The 15,817-nt window shown below is 42.9% G+C and overlaps 1 protein-coding gene across 2 annotated transcripts in view; it reads left to right on the forward strand.

The window, feature by feature from the left end:
• Positions 1 to 6,385: 6,385 nt before the first annotated feature.
• Positions 6,386 to 15,817, forward strand: part of LOC110981577 (uncharacterized) — a 50,861-nt gene continuing 41,429 nt past the window's right edge. The window contains exons 1-9 of one of the 2 annotated variants that reach the window (XM_087143053.1): positions 6,386 to 6,506; positions 7,534 to 7,722; positions 8,732 to 8,865; positions 9,244 to 9,516; positions 10,669 to 10,855; positions 11,587 to 11,780; positions 13,406 to 13,531; positions 14,124 to 14,346; positions 15,605 to 15,714. In XM_087143053.1, the coding sequence (XP_086999179.1) occupies positions 7,569 to 7,722; positions 8,732 to 8,865; positions 9,244 to 9,516; positions 10,669 to 10,855; positions 11,587 to 11,780; positions 13,406 to 13,531; positions 14,124 to 14,346; positions 15,605 to 15,714 (1,401 nt within the window). In that variant the 5' untranslated portion in view covers positions 6,386 to 6,506; positions 7,534 to 7,568. Of the gene's footprint in view, positions 6,511 to 7,533; positions 7,723 to 8,731; positions 8,866 to 9,243; positions 9,517 to 10,668; positions 10,856 to 11,586; positions 11,781 to 13,405; positions 13,532 to 14,123; positions 14,347 to 15,604; positions 15,715 to 15,817 lie in introns of both variants that reach the window. The other variant, XM_087143054.1, reaches the window with a different exon arrangement.

The following is a 15,817-nucleotide window of genomic DNA, read 5'->3' on the forward strand; positions in this document are numbered from 1 at the left end:
GTGATTGTACTAAGGCCATGTTTTTATTATATAGCCGATTCTTTACCTGTGCCAAAGCATTGCCATTGGCGAACCCAAAAAAATTAAATGACGCCTCGCGGTCACAGGTTGTGTAGCCGTTGATCAAGGCGCCCGCGGCGAAATGGATAGTCGCTCAAGAGCGAGGAGCGGCAGGAGACTAGTTCGAGCACCAAACCAACGCACAAAAAAAGACTACAGGCCGAACCGCACGCCCCGAACGCCTTTAGAGCGAGCTCCCCACATAGCTTATGTTTTTCTTTACATTTGCTAACGTTTTGGTAGCAGATACGATATATACGTATGCATAAGTCTCCACCAATCAAAACGATCGCCTCTGTGGCGCATGTAATAAATTATTCATCGTTCAACACGGCGTCCTTTCCGGCAGTGGTATAAGCTCTAGACGACAATCTCTTCCAGAATTGCCTCAATTTTACAGCATTTACAGCATCCCAGGATACTCTGTGACCTGATTTGCCTGCCGTCATCACCGTTCCTACTGTCTTCACTCTTCCTGCCGTCTTCACTCTTCCTGCCGTCATCACCGTTCCCGCCGTCATCACCGTTCCCGCCGTCATCAGCGTTCCCGCCGTCATCAGCGTTCCCGCCGTCATCACGGTTCCCGCCGTCATCAGCGTTCCCGCCGTCATCAGCGTTCCCGCCGTCATCACGGTTCCTGCCGTCATCACCGTTCCCACCGTCTTCACCGTTCCCGCCGTCATCACCGTTCCTGCCGCCATCACAGCTCCTGCCGTCTTAACCGTTCCCGCCGTCTTCACCGTTCCCGCCGTCTTCACCGTTCCCGCCGTCTTAACCGTTCCTGCCGTCTTCACCGTTCCCGCCGTCATCACCGTTCCCACCGTCTTAACAGTTCCCGCCGTCTTCACCGTTCCCGCCGTCTTCACCGTTCCTGCAGTCTTCAACGTCCCCACTGATTTTGCTCTACCGGACTGTGTCCGCTGAACTGTTTGTTGATCTGCGTTCTGTTCCTGCATCTTCCACTGTCCTGCCTTTACGCTGTGCTCCGAACTCTGAACTACCCCGAACTGTTCCTGCTCTCACCATCTAGTCATCGCCTGAACTTTTCCGCCGCACTTTTCCCACTTCTCTCTGCACCGGCCTGCTTCCTTCATTTTTTAATCGAGCCGAGTGTTTCATTTTCTTCACGGGGGACAAGTGGACACCTCTTTGCAAGTTATTTTCATTGTTTTGTTGTTGCATTTTAATGGTTGCATTCTACTTTAGTTTGCCAATTGCTTTTCTGATTTCTGTTGGATCACATTTTTTTATAGTTTGCTTTTGCTGTTCAACTTCTCGGTGAAGACGGCAGGAGCTGTGATGACGGCGATAAGAGTGGTGTACATGTTCCTTTTCATTTTCACCAGTGCCATTATTGTGTTCTTTTGTTGTATTTTATTTTGTGCGTACAAACTGTGCATTTTTATCATCACTGCACATAATTAATTGCATTTCGTCCCCTTTAAACTTGCATTTTACTTGATACCGGTGCCCTGTTGTAAGATCTAGATTTGCAGTCCCTCACCATGTTCCCTCTTCCCACTGGCTCTACCAGTTGCACTATTTCAAAGCGGAACTACCAGCCCCATTTTCTGGCAGCGGCACCGAAGATTTTACGCTTTGGTGTCGCCGTCTGGAAGTGGGCGTAAATGCCAACCCGCACGAAAATAACCCCCAACTTGCCACCCTCCTTCCCGCAAAGTTATGTGGCTATGCATTTATTTTGTGGGACAGTCTGATGATATCAAAGCGGATTACGATAAGGTCAAATCTACTCTAGCCTCTGTCTTTGTCCAACATCAATCGATCAAACGCTTCCGAACATGTGCAAGCGTCCGTCCCCGCTTCCCCAATGAGCCTCTTGAAGTATTTGCAGCTGACATTTCTAGTTTATACCAAGAAGCATTCCCCCAGTACGGCCAAGTTGCTCTAAATGGTGAGCGTTTCCGTAGATTTGTTGCCGGGCTGGCCCCATACTTGCAATTGAAAATTCACGAACAACATGTAACCTCCATTGATGACGCTGTCAAATATGCAGTACAACTTGAGAGGGCTCACGAGGCCAGCGAGTTATCCATCTCCCCACCCCAACCTGCCACGCCTTTGCCCATCCAGCCTCTGGTTACCCCACCAGCCGGAACCACCCTGCCCACCCCATCTCCGCCAGCACCTACCACTTCTGCCACACCCACTACATTCTCAGTTAGTTCGATTATCGATTCCACCTTGGCCCAACTCTTGCATAAAATGGATAGCCGTCTTGATGATATCCAGTATTCCTTGCGCCGCAGCCGTGCCCAAAGCCCACGTCGATCCTTCTCCTAACGCCAATATTCTCCCTCCCCACCTCGTGACCATCTACGCCGGTCAAACAGTCCCTTTCCCCGATCTCCTCACGATTCTTATTATAACCACTATGACTCCTTTGATTCCCTAGATTCCCGTTCTCGTTACACCCAGTATGATTCTCGAGACTACCGTAACCGCCATCCCCGCTCTGCTAGTCGCGATCGGCATGACCGTCATGATAGCCGTAATCGCTATAACCGTCACGATAGCCGCGATCGCTACACCCGTCCCGATAACCGTGAACGCTATGAACGGCCCTCCCAATCATCCAGCTCCTCTCGTGGACGTTCCCCCAACCGTCGACCCTCCCCTCGTGACACTGGTAGCCGCTGCTCATCCAGCCCTAGCACACGCCGTGTTACTTTTACACATGACTTCCCATCCTTACAGATTCAGGAAAACTAGAAGTAGCTAGCGAAACGGGCCCTTCCCTAACTACTGCCTCCCCAGTGGCCCCACCCCATGACCCATCCTTATCTTGCGATGTATTTCTGTCTCAGTTACACCCCTCAATCTCCCAAACCCCACCTAAGACTTTTGCACCTGTTCTCGTTGACAACACCCCTGTTCACGCTCTCCTCGATACCGGTTCTGATATTTCCATCATAAGCGATGAAGTTTGAATGCAAATCCCAAGTCTCAGCAAAAAACCGATAACACACCAATTTCTCCACACCCAATCTGTCACTGGTCAGCGGAAGGACACCCTAGGCACAATTCAAATTGCTGTCAAGGTCGTATCTTTTTCAACAACACATACTTTCCAAGTTGTCCGAGGCATCAACCGACAATTTCTCCTCGGATGGGACTTTTTCTGTGCCCACAATGTGCATGGCTAGAAGATCAATTTTCGTTTCAATTTCATAGGGGTCAGCCACGAAAAGTTTTTCTTATTCGCCTTTGAATGAAGATACCCCCCAAATAGCAGTAAAACTAAGCGCTCATTTCTGAATGTAGCCGCCCGCCTCACTCCAAAATTGGGGCTTTTTGTGAAAGAAGTACCCCGAGCTGGAAACTATTAGTCCTAAATTCGGGATTTATAGAAATATATCTATGATGCTTCCTGATTATGGCCTGTCTTATTGTAAAAAAAATCCCGTGGGATCACAAAATATTAATGAGCTCGCGTGCAGAAATACAACCATTTGGGGGAATGCACCCCGAACTGAAGCACCATGCTAGTGTGGCACCTGGCCTTTGCCGGTTGCCGCTCACTCACTGGGCTTAATAGACCTTTCTTTTGTTTACAGACATCGACTGTTATTACACATGGGTGGCTATTGTTTGCACTGGAAGTTCACGCATGGTCGGCAACAACTTTTACTGCGAAGAAGAAAGTTTACATTTGACTTCATGGCGGGAATTTGATCAGGATCCTCAAAGCACACCGAGTGCCCCCACGTCTTCTCCTTGCCATCCTGCCTATGCAAGCACACAGCGAGCCAAAGCGGTTCATAACGGCAAAACTGACGCTTTCAATATCACTGCAGGAGTGTTGCAAGAGATTACTGTCACACCTTCCCTATTGCCCAGGGCGTCACTTTGCTGTTACAGAGACCAATCTAGACTTGGAGAGCGACATTGTACTGCTCTCAGATGAAGACTGGGCCTGGCACAGGAACTACTTCTTCACGTCGAATCAAAGTATAAATGAGTTGGTTTTGCTTTAACGCTAAGAAGAACGAGGTGATTTACATCAACATACCAGAAAACAAACCATTTAAGAACAAAACTGAGGGGAGGGGGTACTGAAGGATGTCAGTGACTTCACCTAGTGCCTCAGGTTCTGGGTCAATTCTACAAACAGGCCTAGGGCAACATCAAAATAAGAAAAACAAATTCTTGGATTTCCAAAGAACCACATGACGAGGATCTGGAATTGTGGGATGTCTCGGATGGTCAGGGTCTCCTTTATTGCCTTGGAACGTCTCTTTCAAGTGCCTATAGTTAAATAGGTCTATGTCCACACTGAAGTTTTAGATGAATCAAATATGTAACAAATAATAGATAAATGAATAGATGACCACTGTATTTTATGTTGATGTCCTGGTTTAGGTCTTCGACGATAGTAGTTCATGTGACAATCATGAAGCTGGTTACATTCATTCATTCTGTCAGATTCCCCTTACTTTTCGTATTATTTTTCGTACGGTTTTCTTTTAGACCAAGATTCTCTCTGTGAGCAACTTGAAAACTGGCTCATACTACGTGTGCCCCACCAATGTCTAGGGGTAGGGCTTAATGGGGGCAAAGGAGCCACTTACTGATGGCCAGCTGGAGATTAATTAAAATCCACTCACGGTTGACATAGGACTGTGGTGTGCCGTGTGAAACCATATATTTCCATTTTACAAGTAGCATTGCGTCCCAATAAATAAGGTTTGGGATCTCATGTACGTAGCTACGTATACCTTCACTATTATTTACATCATGTCTGCCGATACCACCAAAACTCCGGCGAACTGCACAGGGTCTTTTTGTCAGCTACGACAACGCCACTAGTAAGATGGCTTTATGTTCTGCTAGGTGGTATCATCTTCAAACCACTGCAGAAACTGAGTTGGAAATGTACACAATGCTGTTAGTTGCTGACTTCTGTCGTCTGTCGTTTATCAGCCAAGGGCGGGGATGAGAGATATACCCTCTCCCTATTATTTTGGACTCCATATTCAGTGCCAACAAAAACAACAGTACTTATTAGCACCCCATGCAATTGGTGAAGAGCCAGAAGGATGATAAGATGACTGTGCTACTCTTAACTTCAGAGGCTTTTGAAAATTTGGATGACTTTTGAACAGTGCGAATTACAGTCGGCCATTTCGGTCTGTCGAGTGGAGGAGCCAAATACGTTCATACATCCTGCATTAGACCCAAATTATTAAGTTTAAATAGAACAACAGATAAATAAAAATACGTTTTTAGGTATTCGTTTTGGTTAATCTTAGTATATGTGGATTTATGACAATAATATCAGGGAATTTAAAAGCATCCGAAAATGCATGGATCCTATGGAACCCATATTTATTTTGGGATGGCTGACGGACACCAATGACATTGTTTCTGGATACATGTTTTAGGTAGATATTCATGAGTCCTGGCATATACTCCCTCCAAGTTATTATGGCCCTACTAAATTCTAAGCGCAACAGTCAAGTACGAGGCAGTGGTGTATCCTCCCCCAGGTCTTCCCACGGTGCCCCTAATTTATCTTGAATTTGACAAAAATATCCATAGCTTGTCTTCGGTTCCCTTTGAACTTGAATGGAGGCACAAAACATTAAATATTGCTAATTGAAATGTATCTTGTCTTTTACACATAATATGTGTTGACTTTCTGAGCCTGTGACTCAATTCCATCACCCCCTCACTGACACATAATGCTACTGATGAACAGTGCCCCCCAGTGTCACGTTATTTCCAGCCCAAAACCCTCACGCCCCCCCCCGCATAGATCTGTGCCACTGCTCGCACTCACAGTGCTGAGTAAACATGGGAATGACCTTGTCTGAGTACAAATTTACCCTTTTCTGGCGCACTCTGAACCTTTCAGGTCATTGTAATCGGTACAAAAAGTCAGTAACCTGGACGACTGAGGATCAAGCATAGCACCTATAATATATTATGTTGCCAGTATGCAAGTCCTGCATGGGCTTCCTTAGCTAGGGTTGTTGTTACGCCCCAACTATAGTATAAGTCCCAACTATACAGCCCCAACTGTAGTGCTGCAGTTGGGCTGGCCCAACTATTGTTGACCAATTAATGTGTGTGGCAAATGTCTCAACGTTATCAAAGTCAATGTGTCTCACACTTGACACAATTCATCTAAAATGTGGCACTTCATCTGTTCATCTAGTCCTATGACCAATGACATGACATTTGTAAACAATATGGCTTTGGCACAAGCTGGGCACATCATGCACACAGGACCTCTCTGCTGTAGTTGGGCCGGCCCAACTGTAGCACTCTAGTTGGGACGGGCCCAACTATAGTTGGGACTTATACTATAGTTGGGGCGTAACAACATAATGCGGCAAACAATCATGGCGGCTAGTTCAACTGCTGATTCAAAGTATTGGCTACCTCTCTCACTCAAAATTGTAGACTCCCAGGCCCTCATTGTAAGTTAGCATGGCTCTTTTTATATAGATATTTGCCTATGTTTCAGACGGTTTAACTTTTGTGCGCAATCAAATATGTCAAACCGTATTCTTGACTATTCTTTTTTCACTAATAATTTAATATAAGTTTGGTCATGTTGCATGTTGGTTGGCATGGTATGGTTGGTATGTTTCCTGAGGCTGATACTAAACCTAGAGGCTTTGCCGACTATTTGATTCAGTTGACTCAATGACCTGGATGGAATTGGGAGTAGCCTACCTCTGTATTACCCCCACACCCACAGTTCTGGCGGTAGGATTGTCAAGATTGTTTAGGCCTAACGTTTGGGGGATTGTAAATTTAGGGACCCTGTTCCTATAATCATGATAATAAAGAGAGAGCTAGATTTTAACTTTTGAATTTACCTTGGTAGATTGTGACATCATGCTCAAAAACTGTAGGGTTCATGTTGTCAAAACAGGGCAGGGTTTTGAGTTTTGAGGGAAATTATGAGGGGAAACTGTGAGTGTTTTAACACATGACATACACCTTATGGTGGATTCAAACTTGCATGGCTAGTTTATCAATAAAAAAGTCACATTTTCTCGCAATTTACAATTTGAAATTTCCAAAAAGTTGGGTCAGCATAATGAAGAGAGTGTCGTCTGTGATTTTGGGAGGGGAGCTGACCAGTTTTACAAGTTTAAAATGACAAAAAACTGGGGGGGGGAGGTGCCTTCCAAATATATATCCCCAACTGGCATACATCACAACATGGAGGAGGTCCTTGTAGTTGGAGAAGTCCCTTTATTCAAGGACAAAATCAGTCCCCGGAAAGAGAGATGTGCAGTAATAATAATAATATTTATTGTTTCAGGTACATTACATCATAAAACAGATCTCAACAGGCTGTACATAAATAAAATATTATACTATAACCATAGCTTAAGAATTAAAAAAAAATTAGCAACAAATTGTACAACAAAAAGCTGAAAAAAAATATAACTATTATGCTTGTTTTCTTCTGTTTTGTCATGCATTTGATAGATGTGGCTGAGACAGCAAGAAAGTAAATCATCAGCATGAGAAAAGCAGGAAGACCTACTCCATTGTCCGGGACAGGTAGCACCCCTAAGACAGGCAAGACACAGCCGGTCTCTAAGAGGAAACTACCCCAGCCAGTGGCGAGAAATCCCAAACCGATGAAGCCTGCCAAGGATGAAGATGACCGCAATGGTAACCAACTGCTTCTTTATACCTGACCATAAGCTGGTATCCGGCATCTTCATCTCTGATAAGTTAATAATTAACATGGTTACTGCATTGAGTCACAAATGCCATTTGATGAGATGTACATGTGATGCCTCTCTCAGTTTGGGGCAGTGTAATTTAACTTTTCATGGCTTCTTTTTGAAAATGAAAATTTTTCTTCCTCTGTGACCTAAAATTTGCATGACAGTGCAGTGACCTTCCCAACAAAGGCGTGTGTTAAGCTAGAGGCATTTTTTATGTATCAGAGATAGAATTCGGCTGATTTTAAAATTCTTGGCTCTTACTTTCATCAAGAGTTCACAATGTCTTATGTGCAATCTCTTCATTAGACTCGATAGACCTTTTTCACCCATGTTACTAAATGCAAACAATACCACCACGTGTGGACCGCCTTCGCCACGGTGATTGCATATATTCCTACGGACAGCTTCAACCACGTGCATGCACACGCACGTGTGAAGGCTGCGTGCTTGACTGATTTATCTTGAATAGGTAGATTACCATCGCAACACTATGCACTCATTACCATCACAACACATCATAGGTCCAGCATGATCTTGACATCACAGGAAAAAGGGCTATAGGACATGTGAAGGATAGACTTGATGACAACTCGTTTTATAGCGTTTTATCCATCAGCACAGTCATAATAGTACAAGCGTGGCTCCTTTATGCCAATACTGCATTCACTTTGCAACGCTCTGACATGTCTGTTGGAGGGCATGCATAATAATGGTTGGTTGATGTTATGTACCATCCCCACCACTGCAACAAATATGTGGTACGTCCGTACTCACTGTGCAGCACGTGGCAGGCAAATAAAACCATCCGATTACCGGCTTGATTTCAAGTTTAACAATAGGGGGGCATTACACACCACTGGTACTTGACCTCACTGGCAGTACACTGCATCTCCTCCATCTTGCCCTGCCGAGCATGTACGTTCTTTATATACCTACCATTTTGCTTTCAGATTCGGGAGAGAAGTCACTCGTGCGGTACATCAACGATGTCATGATCAAGAAGATATCAGGCAAAGATGTACTGAAGGATATTACGACCCTAAATCTGACCCTGACAACCAAGGATGATGGCAAGAAAATAAGAGTATGTAAACTCCCACCCTGTTCAAGTGCCCAAAGCCAGTATAACCTTACATGTTTTTTGGGGGGGGCTACTTGTAAATCACTCTTGTACAGGGTGTATCAGAAAAAGTATACAGTCAGAAAATTAACTGCAAAATAAAAATGTGAACATTTTTCAAAAATCTCTTCTCCTACATGGGTTGATTAGAGTGTCATGCTGTTATTAAACTTGCGATCATGAACAGATTTTCATGCCTGAGTGACCAGGAGCTATTTTCCTAAATCGCTCAAAAATTGGCTTGCGAAAAAACCCAGGTCCTCTAGGGTTGTGCCACTGCATCATTTGGATAATCTTAACTTTTGCCCATCTTGCTTGTCTTGTGAACCTCTATTTTCACAGTACATTGAGAATCTAGAGGGTCTGGTCAATCTTCAAGTCCTAAAGATTAGCCACAACCAGATCAGCAAGATTGAGAGACTCCACCACCTGACACAGCTTCGGGAACTAGACATCAGCTGCAATAGGATTGGCAAGGTGGAAGGTCTGGAGACCTTGATGCACCTGCAGAGCTTGAACCTGTCGCATAATCTGATTGAGACCATACCGGCCTGGCTAGGCAAGAAACTCTCTGCTCTGAGGGTGTTCCACATCGCGGGAAATCTTCTGTACTCTGTGAGTTTACTTCAAGTTCCCTGCAGTGATTCACTTTAATTCAAACTGCTGCCCTCAACCTTCTAAGAATTATTATAATTATTGTATATTCCTAAAGTGTGTTAATGCTCACATACATGTACTTGTGTATTTGTTTTGTTTCCAGTATTGTTTCTGTCAAGGTCAAATAAATAATTATCATAACTCATCTCCTTTCTGTGATCAGACTTTGTTTGATCCTGCTTGTGCCATGAGAAAATAGAACAGGTTTAATGGCTGCAGATTTAAAGATTTTTCCTCGCCATTGGATCTTCACATCTTGGTTATGATATCTACAATTTATTAGGAGTTGTACCAGAATGCTTCTTCCGTAAACCTTTTTGTTTCTTTCATGCTGCATCATAACTTTCCACAAATTACTTTGGTCTGAAATTCTCTGTCTTTATTCTGTTTTCCAAATTGTAGAAAAAACACAAACCAACCAACCAATGAGTAAAAGCTTGATGATTTTAAATCGACATTGTGAATCTAGCCTGTTCTCTTGTCACAAAGTCTCTTCTTAACCACATGCTGCCGGGTGCTTTTAAAAATGCAGTGCACATATACGGGCGATTTCGAGAGTTTCAGTTTTCAAAAATCTTCCAAAATTCATCATTTTATGCAATGGACATTTACACTCACACGAATGACTCTTTGGTTGCTACTCTAAGAAGCCAGGTAACCTTCATTGACTCCTGAATATTTCAGCCAGGCCTGCCACCCTGTAAAGAGAGCCCAGAATTGTGAGGTGTTTCGTAATTTCCTTTGTCCCCAGTGAATGCGAGTGGCATCTTTTCAAACGCGGCTGGATTAGCATGCACCAGTTCTGTGTCACTCATCAATGGGGCCCTGGAGCACTTTTGTCCGCGGGGCTAATCCGCGGGCGCACTATGCCCCAAACAAAGGTATACTGTTTAAAAACAGTGCCGGACTACCTTCAAAAAATGCAAGCTGAAAAATGGTGGCAATTCCCAGCAGCAGGTCTTTTGTTCCGAGTACAGTCTTTTGTTACACGGACCAGCTCTTTTGTCCCATTTTGGGCACCCCAACTCTGCATATAAACCCATGGTGCTCAAAATGAGGTTCCCAAGCAGCAAGTGGTGAACTGGAAGTTCCTCCTCATTCTATCCACAGCTGTCTGATGTGTTCAGACTTCGTCCACTCAAGGATCTGGTGCATCTCTCACTTGCGGACAATCCGTTATGTGACCTGCCACACCACAGGCTGTTTGCAGTGTTCCACCTGCGGACCCTACAGGTACTAGACAAACAGGCAGTCACAGAGACTGAGCGACAAGAAGCTGACAAGAGATTTGAACAAGGTAAGGACAGAAGACAGAAAAAACAATGAATAAAGTGTAAGATGTGTTTGAAGAACGATTACTGCGATTTGGGTTACCAAGAATCATGCAGAATTCACTGCAGCAGGTTATCCCAGGCGAAGACAACTTTGATGAAGTTGATGTGGATGGTGCTTTATTGTTTAACATCACATTGATCGAGACTCCTCTGTATTTGACCGAAATTGAGCATACAGTTTTGGGATATTTTGCATTAAAAACCTTGGTTCTTTGACTTCATTTGGAGTTCATGACTAATGATTGTGTCAATGGTTTGTTGCTCAGAAATGGAATTTGGAAAATTTCCAGGTCAAAGAAGCTTAGAAGCTCATTTTTATTAAGTAAAAATTTTCCTATACATAATCCCGCGTCACATATTGTTTAGTTGCACATACATTTATCATTCAGTACTCTGCAATGTTGCTTGAGAACTTACTTAACGATAGTGCTTTGTGCCACTTAGAATGTGTTTGCCATCATCTTTGGAGGCCCAGAAAATAATAATAACCACATGTATGCACAGCAACATGAGCACATGCTATCCAGTCATTAAATGGAGATCAGTCACTTAATCCAAAAGGGATTTCAACTAATTTTTGCACATTGAAGATTAGTATAAAGGGGCAGCCAAAACATTGTAAGAAAAATATTCACTTGGACCCTTTGATATTTGGCTAAATATTTTGAATTGAGTGTGAATACTTGTTTACCAGAGGAACTTGAGAATCTTGAAATGCAGTTGGGACAAGAAGAGAAGAAACTTCGCTCCCTCCAAAAAGACCACAGCCAGACCGTGACTGAGCAGGAACAATCCAAGAGCCTTATTGCATCATTGAAGACCAGGAACGTTGAACATCAACGCAGTATCCATCAGCTACAAGAAGAACTGCATGCCAAGGATGACTTGGTAAGGCTCTCAAGACTGTCTAGCCCCTAGCATTCAGGACCCACAGCACCTTCAGTTGGATCCTTTATTTTAAGTGTTTTAATTTGGATAACTTGTTTGGTCATGTTGTGTGCATACATGTATATTACAGACTCTTTGTTTTTCTTTACAGCTATTTTTGACTGTGTTATGTCTCGTGCTGCTGGAATCCAGTCTAACATACTGTAACCCCAAGGTCCCTATGACACGTCACATGAGTTTGACATATTACCTCACACCCTTATTCTAATCTCTTAATAGGTGTAATTGAAAAAGAATTTGCTCCAGACTATTCCATTTGTATAACTAGTTTTAGATCTAGTTTTTTTAGTTACTAGTTTTGACTCGGACCGGCCAGCCGACCCCGGCTAGCTCGGTGGTCGAGTGGTTAAGACATCTGCACTAGTAAGCAGGAGGTCGTGGGTTCGAGTCCCACCCGAGTAAGCTTGTGAGGTTTTTTCGCAAGCTCTCGGACAAGCACTGAGCATACAGTGCTTATTAATATACGTTGGGTAAGGGCAAAACCTGTTATATATAGTTTTAGATCGGCACCAAATCTTCTTGTCTGATCTCATGCTTAAAGGAATATTTTTCAGTAAAGGCCTCTATAGTGCAATTAATCATTAACCACTTCGTGCCGGGGCATTTTCCAACGTTGATGATCCTGGGCCGGCATGACTATCATTTTTTCCATTTTCAAAATGCTTCAAAAATTCATCATTTCATTTAACGGTCGTTTATAGCCGCACGAAGTAATCTTCAGGCACTATTCTAAGTTGATAGGTGACCTTCATTGACGCCCGAGTACATGTATTTCAGCCAGGCCAGCAGCCTTGTAAACAGAGCCCAGATTGTGCGATGTTATTTAACTGTCTTTTGTTCGCGAACCTGGCTCAGTGCACTGCTGACCTCTTTTCAATAGGGGCCAGATTAGTGTGCAGCGGTGCTGTGTGGCTCATCGTTGCGGTGGTGGAGCGCTTTTGTCCCCGGTGGTAATCCGCTCGCTTTCAATGCCCCAAAGCCTGGTATAGGGTTTCAAAACAAGGCTGGATTATTTTTTAGATTTTTTAGAGGGGAAAAATGCCGGTAATGCCCAGCAGCCTGTCTTTTGTTCGGAGTACGGTCTTTTGTTACAGGGCCCTGTTTCCTTTGTCTGAGTTCGGAGACCCCGGCCATGTATATAAACCATACGGCTCCGATCCCGGAGTCCCCGGCAGGAAGTGGTTAAGGCATTTGGCACTGACATGATGGAATTGTAATTTACTATTTGTATGGGGACTGAAAAAACAGAGAAAATGTTCAGGATTTCTATTCTTAGGCCTTCAAAAGAGTGGCACAGTGTGTACGGTAGGTTTTCTTTCTGCATTCAAAGTCCTAGAAAACATGCTTGATTGCTTTTTGGTGGGATTAATAATGAAACCTGCCATAACCGGTGTGGGAGCTGTCCTTTTATCATTCTTTTAGAGCACATTGGTAGGTACATCCCTCGTTTCAGAATGTGAGGGAGTTTGAACTTTTCCACTTGAGGGGACCAAGAGAACAGTCCAGTTGATAGTCTGATAGTACATGTACATACTTGCCGAAGTATGAATGTGGTTTATTCACAGTTGAAACGCAAGACCGCCGAGCTGAACAAGGCCTGTGAGAAGCAGTACAGACTGGAGCAGGAACTTGCCTTCCACAAGATTGATGCTAAGTTTGAGCCACTGGCATTCCGCCATGATATCGAGGAGGTGATTGTTTTGGTTGACTATTTAAACTTGAAATCTTTGTTAAAGAAAGTTGAGGCCTCGATATGCTATGGTACATTTGTTGTTTTGACTGTAGTACAGGAGAGCTCTTAGCTAGGCCATCTCTAGGCCATGAATTATAGGGGTGTGGCCCCAGATATGAATCAATGACAAGCAGTTATGTTGGCGGATAGAGAGGTTTTTTTCTGGCACTGTTGGAGATTTAAAAATTGGGGACCTCGTGTGATACAGTGTGCTGCTGAGATGGGTAGGACTGGAAGCCATTTTAGAAAAGATGGCACTCGTTAGATGTGAGTTTATTTCAGAGTAACTATTTGTGTATGTATTGCCCCAGTTTTCCCCGTGTTGCTGTGTTTTTCTGTTATGAAAGTCATGCTTGAAACAGAAGTACCCATAAATAAAGTGGAGGTTTTATTACGTTAATGCTTTATTTCCATGAGTCTTCTGCAGTTGTTTAGTGAGTATGCATGAGTGCTTAACATTGCATGTTTGATGTTAACGGGTGGTTGTGTTCAAGGCCCTTATTAAGTTCCTTTAGTGAGGCTTTAACTTTCTGCTTTTTTTTTCTTTTCAGGCTGATGGCGGCACAGAAGAGAGTCCTTACATTGGTAAGGCTGGGTATAAACGCAACGAGCTAGCGCGCCAACAATTCCTGACTCCTAAGGGTCAGAGTATCCGAGAGTCTCGCCAGCAGAGTGGGGATGCTGTGGACAGCACACTGAGCCCAGAAACACAGGGACAGCTCCATGCTATACTGCAAGACAGACTGACGGACAAACAACGCCAAATTGCTTCAGGTAACTATTTATAATCCTCACTCTTCAGCAGTTTTGTAGGGAACTTTCTTCCAAAAATCCTCCTTTGTCCAGGAACTCTTGGAGCATTCTTTAAAAGAGAGGTAAGTCCATCCATAGCATGATTCCACTTTTTTTGCCTTTTTAAAAATTTTAGGTAATGTGTTGTCATGTTACTTTCACATAAAATTTTCTTTAATTAATATTTCAGCCACAAATATGTACTTTAGGGATTAGGTTTGCTACACTGAAAGGTAATTTGGCACTGTGTTAAAAATATTTCCATATTTATGAGCAAAACTATGATGTCATCATGAAAAGAAATCTTAATGTTGCCTTGATTTGTGCACAAAACTGTTTACGTACACAACATTCATGCTTTCTTAGAAATTTTTTTCAGTGAGCTTATTTTTGGTTGCCAATTTAAATACAAAAAATTGCAAACTGAGCGGTGTCTTTCCAGATTGGCATCTCTGCAACAGTTCTCTTAGTTGTCGAAGGAAGCTGGGACTGTGTTAAATGTTTGTAAAAGTGTACTTTTCAATATGTAACTCCAAAAGGATGTGAAATAGTTTTCCTACATAAAAGAAGAATATAAAGATGTACAGATTTTGTATAAGAAAAATAAATCAGAAGAACCTATTGAATTAATCAATGTCTGGTAAAAAGTCAAGTTTTCGGAAAGCATTTGACCACGGTGTTTGATGTAGCCCTTCACATGGTTGTTTCTATTCAAAACAAAATATATTTGTATGTTGATGCAAAAGAAATGTTTGATTGGTGAAAGTAATGTGTAAATAATTACTTAACTTTGAAAAGAGCTTTTTAAATACGTTTTTCAAAATCTGTCATACTTCTTCAGGACCAAAATACGAAAAAGGAAATAAAGTTATTTATAGTGTTCTAAGTGGCAGTGTTTTACGTGTATCTCAACTGACAGATACCCATTTATAGTCAATTCTAATTATAAGGAATACTGTCATTTCAAAGTATTACGATAAAGAGCAAATTTCGAATATCTTAATTTCTTGCATTCTTGTGTTTTCTTTGTGTTTAGACCAAAAGCCGTGGTTAGACCAAAGTAATTTATCCAGTCTCTGCAACTTTGTTACAATGCGAGTCGACAAATTCAATATGCTTGTTCCAAATTAGAAATTCTTTCTATATTGCTGCTAATTACATAGGTAGAAACTTCAATCTAGATTTCCCAGCCAGAGAATTTTCTCAATGTTTCTGTAAATTTCTCTCTTATTGTAAACAGCTGAAGAACGGTTGAGTAAACTTCAAGACAAGATCGATGATGCTGAAATGACATTGCAGGACAAAAACAGGGAAATGCAAAGACTGTCAATTGAACCAACGCAGAGACCGGTGAGAAGTGGTGGGGTATTTAATGTTTTCCTGTGTTAATCTGTGTTACACACGTACATGTATGTTACCAAGGGATTGTTGTACCTTTGAGGTAATGAAATCA

The sequence above is a fragment of the Acanthaster planci genome, linkage group LG11, assembly GCF_054643075.1.
Source record: "Acanthaster planci isolate LZ-2023a linkage group LG11, COTS_SCS, whole genome shotgun sequence".
In the NCBI taxonomy this organism is placed as follows: Eukaryota; Metazoa; Echinodermata; class Asteroidea; order Valvatida; family Acanthasteridae; genus Acanthaster; species Acanthaster planci.